The sequence below is a fragment of the Spodoptera frugiperda genome, chromosome 10, assembly GCF_023101765.2.
Source record: "Spodoptera frugiperda isolate SF20-4 chromosome 10, AGI-APGP_CSIRO_Sfru_2.0, whole genome shotgun sequence".
NCBI classification, from domain to species: Eukaryota; Metazoa; Arthropoda; class Insecta; order Lepidoptera; family Noctuidae; genus Spodoptera; species Spodoptera frugiperda.
In genome coordinates this window covers 2,552,203-2,560,101 of record NC_064221.1, presented here as the reverse complement: position 1 = coordinate 2,560,101, position 7,899 = coordinate 2,552,203, and the positions used below count along the sequence as shown (strand labels likewise).

At 33.4% G+C, this 7,899-nt stretch overlaps 1 protein-coding gene across 1 annotated transcript in view; it reads left to right on the top strand.

Moving 5' to 3' along the window:
- The first annotated feature begins 672 nt into the window (after positions 1 to 672).
- LOC118277118 (zinc transporter 2) overlaps positions 673 to 7,899 on the top strand; it is a 31,214-nt gene continuing 23,987 nt past the window's right edge. The window contains exon 1 of the mRNA XM_035595809.2: positions 673 to 1,049. Within this exon, the coding sequence (XP_035451702.1) occupies positions 915 to 1,049 (135 nt within the window). The 5' untranslated portion in view covers positions 673 to 914. The remainder of the gene's footprint in view (positions 1,050 to 7,899) is intronic.

The window sequence follows — 7,899 nt, the reverse complement described above, 5'->3', positions numbered from 1 at the left end:
AATCTTGTAATTTTTATGAAGAAGATATTTCAATAAACAATTAATCATACTTTGGTTTTGTTTTATTTATTAACACCTAAAATATAATTATGAATGAAGGATGCTTCATATTTCATACCATTCATTTATCATTTTCCTTATCAGTGAATTAATATTAATTACTGAGAATTACATAATTAAATTATATTGAAAGGTAAAATTTATTATATTTTCGTTCGTTTGTACTAGGTCAACGATTTCGTAGTAAAGTCAATAACTTTGTGAGTCATAATGTTTATAAATAAACTACCTTTACAAAGGTTATGTAAATTAAGTACATATTTTTTATTCATTCCAAACGAATTCATTTTGAATGCGTCATTAGGTTTGTGAACGCATTCATATCGATTGCTGTGATGCTGTCAGTCAAACTGTCACCGCTCTGTCTACGGCTGTTCGAAAACCATATTTAAAAGAATTGGTGTCTAAGTTATTTCACACATATTTTGTTATATATTTAGTCTAAAACATTATAGACTCAGCAAACAACGATTTCCGACAAACTTAGATATGCTACGATATTATAAAAATCATAAATAAGCCTAAATATGTCAGTAAATTATCAATGAAAGTTCTAGTTAGAAAAAAATGGAACGTCAATAAATGACTGCCACGCTGCAAGCAGTTTCAGAACGCAAGTTCCGTCCGTCTGTCGGTATTGGGAATAACGCGAAACGAGTCGACTGATATTTATCGCCGTATTATCTCGTGCGCTAATAAAGTACAATAATTCAATGATAATATATTTCTAAATTCATTTATTCACTGATATCCTGTGATACGTGCGGGGAGTTTTCTGTGAACTTGTAGAAAAAAAATGTGTTTAGCAAAGTGAACGATTCTGCTTGTTTTTTTTTGCGATTGTCGGCGCCAGAATGTCTGATGAGCTCGAAGCTCGGATGTGGGACGATGGAGCCTCCCGGTACGAGTCCAGGGGCCGTGGTGGCCCCTACTTCGAGTCAGCTTTCGCCTCATCAGAGCATTTGGACAGAGCACCTTTGTTGTCTGAGGTAAAACCAATTTTTATGTATTTTTTTTTCATCGCTAAAGTCATAACAACGTTTATTGTGTTCATAACATTTTATATTTTATTCTATAAAACTGACTCGTGTTTCCAATATGTTACTTCCTTTCTGTATGTTATTATTTAGGTGCCTCTAATCAGTTTTATGAACAATTCATAAAAAATATTTTCTTAGTAAGGGAAATTTATATTTTAAAATAACTAATGTCTTTATTGTTACAAGAAACCAATTAAATTAAAACCTTACAAGGCTAAAAACAAAGAGTAGCCAAAAGGCCTTATCCAGAGACTGATAAAGGAAATATTTGATAATGATAAGATAACAGCATGTTCCACTTATCTAGTTTTTTAAATATTATCGAAGTAAGTAACTAGACAGATTCATTACAATTTTATCTTTTTGTGTTTTGTCATCTCCTACAATATTGTATACTGCACAGGAAACTGTTTTATCTAACCAAATAAGTTATTTGTATACCATAATACTTATTTTCCTTCACTGAGATAAATAGTGATGTTGCTTTTCTCTTTTTCATTGGATTCTCTAGTTAAATAATGAATAAGTTCATTCATTAATATACTAGCTTCTGCCAGCGACTTCATTTGTGGTCCCATGGGACAAAAAGAGTCATAATTATGTGTTATTCCAAACCATAATCTACCCCTGTTCTAAATTTCATCCAGACAAACATTGGCATTTATAATATTACTAAATTTTTAAAACTATTTCCCTTTTATTGTAATTCTACAATAATACCTATAATATTAGAAAATAAATTCCAGAGTTAGAATAATTGACAGAATTTCTCTCAAACTGGAAGTTATGCACATAGGATTTTTTGTAGACTAACTACAAAATGTCTATTGTATAATGGGTATTAAAATTACAATAGATGAACTATCTTTTCTAAAGTTGGATATCTAACACAAAAAAAAAACATTAACTATGTATTCAATTCGGACCAGTACTTCCGGAGAATAGCACATTCAAACCAACAAACAAACTCTTCAGCTTTATAACTATATTAGTGTAGATTTTATGCCCCAAAGGAACAACACACTTTAAACCAGATAAGATTGCCATGTAATGTGGGCCAACTCTATATAGAATTCTTTTAATTTTACTCCCATGTCATGTAGAGCGACCCTATAGAATTCTCAAATATTTTTATATCAGTATGGGGGCTTCTAACACCATAATAGACCTGCATATATGGTAACTTATGGAGACCATGGCCTACTGATAATAGAAAAAATTAAAATAATTACCATAGGTTGCATTTATCATTATGTAAATAAACATGGTGTTATGGAATATTCCATAATTAATATGGTTTACAAACGCATTGGTAATGAGTAGTTATAACATAAATATTGGCTACTGATTTCTAACTAATTAGTATAGTCATGTGATAACTAATAGATTATTTACATTGACAATCTATACATGGGCCACTGCTGATCAAAGGCCTCTTCTCACACGGAGAAGGTTTCAGCATTAATCATCATACTTATATAGACTAATTTATTAATATTAACATCAGGAAAACTTATTGCAACTACTAGTTGATGGAAGGTTTCCAATAAACCGGTGTCAATTTCCTGGATCAAATATAGTACAGGTAGTTAATTAAATATTTTGTTTTACAAAATTGTGCTTGTTAGCATGAAGTCATAGCATATTTTGCATAAGACTTACCACCTATTATATGGGGCTCAAAAACTATTCAAAATTACGATTTAGACTACTTAAGAAGTGATTATTTATGTCATATTCAATTAAAAATATTATAATTTGTTATGTAAATAGGCACAAAATGGTCTGGTAGTCGTTTTTACACTTGTATTAGTTGTTATCTCCATTTAATACAGTAGAAGCTCCTTATTCGCGCTTCCTTCATTCGCGGTTTCACTATTCGCGGATTGAAAAATTGCGACCCAATTCCCATATTCGCGGTCTAAAATTTCTTTATTCGCGGATCGAATCGAAATATCGGTGCGTAACCTAAAAAAATACATTCGCTATCCTTTGTCAACGCGTCAGTAGAAGGATAAAAAAATAAAATAGACCTTATTACAGCTACGTCTAGATTGTGACTTCTGCCTAAACCTAGTGTGACCTAAACCTGATGATAATAAAATTATCATCAGGCAATCTGTATGATCAGAAAGTTCAATTAAACATTTTTTTTATATACTATTAGCTTCTTAATTTCGTCATCTAGGAACGTATCCCCTATAACCCCATACAAATTACCATTCCATATTCACGGTTTCTGTATTCGCGGCATATTTACGGAACGCATACCCCGGGAATAAGGAGCTTCTACTGTATATTGTATACAAGGGCACAAGCATAAAATCAATTAGGCTATGACAATAGATATTTCGTGTATTTTATCTACATACATTTGATACTACAACTGATATAAAATACATGCAGATATTCTATTGGCTTATCTGTACATTTTATAGTATGTAGTATTTATTGTAGATATAAACATAAGCACTAATCAGTTCTATTCGAAGTCTATCAATTAATAGTGTATGTGGTGTACAGTAGGCAAGAAAAATAAGAAACATTTTGAATACACTTTTCGAAAACTTTTATGTTTATTCCAAAATAACAAACTATCTTTTACCGAGATCGAATTGAAAGTGTGTAGTAGCGTATTACCAATGTGGTTAAAGTAGTAGTTTATGGAGCTCATAGGTTGAAAAACAGCAGTTAGAGTGTGGTCTTCATTCAAGAATCTCGTACGCAGCGTCGGTAGTGAAGTAGTAGGCTATTTTTAGGGGAGAATTAGTTATCATCAAATTACTTCTTAGGAGTGCCAGACTCTCACCTGACTAAAAACCATTCCGTTTATACTCCTGCTTCTGGAGCCGGAGCCCCGGTAAACCGCTAGATAGTCCGCAGAGTGTAGTACGTCGAGTACACTTGTGGAAATAGAAACAATTATTAAATAACTAATTTGATGATAAATAATCACCTATATCAACAAAATTACAACGCTGACTGTAGGTACTCAGATAAAATATACAGTAGGTATTACCTTGATATTTTTAGGCTTTTTAACACTTTAATTGTAATTTATGACCGTGATGATAACGCCGGTAACGAATGAGCTCGTTATTATAACGGCTGCGTTAATAAACACCGATAAGAATTCGTTAGCCGCCTAAAAGTATTAAAATAATACCTAGGCACTAGACTTATCTGCGTTCGTTAATCTAGAGAGCACACTGAACACTTGCAAATTCAAATACATAACTATATGTTTTTAAATCTACTGAATTTGAATGATACTGTGTTCAAATAAGCAAAAGGTTTATTTTTATAATAAACTGTATCGTGAGACATACTAAATATTAACCTAAAAATCGCTACTAGTTTGGGGAAAAGTTCTACTAGTTTCGAGTCAGCAGCAGGCAGCCTACGTAGGCTTTGCGACGTCGCCGCGTCTGCGCACGCTGCTCATGATGAAGAGTTCCTTTGTGACTCGAAACTAGTAGAGCTTTTCTCCATTAATGTACGTGAGTAAACTGTGACTTTTAGTTAATTAAACAAAAGGTTGTTCAGTTTCTTAGACTGAACTGAAAAGCTTGACCGTGTCGTCATAATTGCAGCTATCGAGGATGATTACCTAGTTATGACCTTTTTAACAGTGGGTTGGGTACTTACTAAGTTACTACCTACCATTATATCAATAACGTATCTATTTGACGAACATAGTTCCCCAAGCACTATTCTTATTTCTTTAGTTTTATTTTAAATTCGAACTAATACAATATCAAATTGGCGATTGTCGCAGAATGATACTCAGATAAAATATACAGCATGGCTTGAAACCAGTCGAGTTACTCGTCAAACAGTTACGTGTGTAAGCCGATATAATAATAATTTATAGTATGTCTCACGAAAGTTATAATAAAAAAAACCACAATATCCATTTAAAATCTATTATTATTATCCATTTACTTAAGCAGGTATACATTTCGTAGCAAACGACTACGACAATACTAACTACACAAGTTCATATAAGTAATTGTAGTTTACTTAGCTTCAATACGATGCCTCATTCCAAGTTGTTTACCTCGCAGCTTATGTATATTTATTAGTTATATGTGTTCTTGTTTGTACGCTCGTCATAATGTTCTTGTCAACAGAATGGAATCGATACATCTGTCTGAGGGTATTGCCCTCCTTCCTCCATTATAGAGCATGATACATCATACTAACTATGGTAAAATATTCTGATCGATATTTCTTAGGTACGTTGACGTCTTATAGATTAACTGTGTTCATAATAATTAATGGTGGTAGATCCATTAGAAGCTAGCTATAGAAAGTTTTGTAGATGTCCTCAACCTCAATAAAGGGCATAAACTACTTATAGATTAGTTCAAACTCTAACCTAAAAATTTAGCGTTACAATTGCGACTCAAGACGTTTGTTAAGCATTTTGTGTTCTTACGAGTGTTAATTGGTCCTGAATTTTTATAATTAGGTAACTAGTTAGACCAGTAAGTAAAAGGTAAATAAACCCTACGAGTATAAGAACTAAATAAAGGTCGCAGGGATCTACTAGCTTCCGGAGCTACTACGGACTACCTAACGGATTTACCGAGGCTAAGGCATGAAAAGCAGGAGTAGGGACGGGGTGATTTTTAGTCAGTAAGATGTCTGACACTCCTCTAGCCTCGCCCAAGGCGAGAGAAGTCATTGGATGATATGCAGGGTCATCTATCCAGTCTATCTGGAAGCTTATGTTGAACAGTAGACGTTTTGTGGCTGAAATGATGATGATGATGATAGACTAGTGAAACTAAAGAATATCAAAGACGTCTTGCCACGAAAGGCCTGTGTCCGATTAGTCTCAGTGCATGGTATACATATCTACCTAGGCAAACTGTGTCAATAACAATCTACTTATATGTAAATGAATATGCGTTGACTTTATCATGTCCCCTGAAAGTCTTTGCTTAATATGACACATCTGTTGTTGCACTACGTAATTAGTTATCTAATTTTGTATGCAATACCGTAACTGTAGTTAAAAACATGATCGATATTTACTAACAATAGTATGTACTATTGTGTTTTCTTGTTTTATGATTGTGTGTAGTGAAAAGTCCAATTAATTTTGTGCGTGTTCATTTTGACTGACTGGTAATAACTGCAGTGGTTGAACTAACAGGATTATAAGCTTCAGTGGCGCCAACTGCATGGTTCTCGCGAAATACGATTTTGATTTCCGAATTGTGAATACCAAACATCGGATTATTGGGTTTTGTCTCTTCTATATGGTAATCTCCTATTGACGTAAACTAGCTAGTTATGCAAATGAGATTTTATTTTTATTACTGAAGACAAAATTGATAAAAAATCTCACATCAAAAGAAACATATTTACTTATACAATTTTTTTTTACAGTCGTCTAATGAAACTCAAAGTCAAAATTATTTATTTCAAATAGACGGGGAAGGCACTTTTGAAACGTCAAACCTCCGAATGATCCTCCAAATTCTTATGATCATTCAAGAAGCAATGAGTCTACTTGAAAATGTGTTTTTAATTCAAAATAATTAAGTTGATTCGATAAGTATAAAATTAAAGCTACGATATCGATAATCTATCCTCATTAATTAATGATTACATCGACCTGTGACGAAGGCCCTGCGCCAATTAACGCAAACTCGATAAGATGACAAATTGTAATCAGACTTTCGACTATCAAAATCGATTAATCCGCATTCTAATCTCGTTGATATTATACAATCATCAATTATCGTTACCGCTCGATTGCACGTGATGCGTTCTACATGTCTGTAATTTGTTTTTTAATAACGAGTTTGATTCTCAAGCGCCACTTCTCTCAATATTTAGGTTAGGCTATGTATTAATGGGATTTTCCAATATACAGGGTTAAAGGGTAAGTCGACCTAAATCCTTTAAGACGTGATAGTTTACATCATTCCTGACTGATTTGACCATGGGACCCCATATCCCAAACTTAACCGTTTTCAAATTATCGGCATTTTAACTTTTTCGAAGCATTTCCCATTTTTTGGCTATTTCTCCCTTGTTTTGTCTTTGGTGGCTAAATTGTTAAGATTAGTTGCTATGAAAACTAAAACTGTAAATACTGTACCAACTGAGTCGTAGCAGACGATCGAATGTTAAAAAAAGTAAATAAATTTGTGATAAGTTGTACTTCTTTGTAAGATATTTAAAAAAAGTCTATGACAACTGTTCTGCAAATGTGCGTAAAATATCTACAATTCTTCAGCTTTCTGATAAGGTTAACATGATAGGGAATAATTTGAATTCTTTGCCAAAACATCGATGAAGTACTACAAGGTCTTCATCGATTGCGCGCCTCAAAGAGCCACCAGACCACCACAGATGGGGTCCAGTAGGGCTGATGCTGGAGCTGCGGACTGCCTAGCGGGTTTACCGGGGCTCCGGCTCGAAAAGCAGGAGAAGGAACAGAGTGGTTTTTAGTCAGTAAGTCTGACAAAGGTGGGAGAAGACATTGGATGATTTTCTCCACTAAAAAAAACCACTCCCTGACACTACCTTCTGAAGTGAAGTGAACCAGTTTGTTTTATTTTGTTACTAAAGTTAAATTTGAAGCTAAATATCATATTCTTATTACTACCTTGTAGTACTTCATCGATGTTTTGGCAAAGAATTCAAATTCCCTATCATGTTATACCTTATCAGAAAGCTGAAGAATTGTGATATTTTAACGCACATCAGAACAGTGTCATCTTTTTTTAAATATCTTACAAAGAAAAACAACTTATCACAAATTTATTTACTTTTTTTA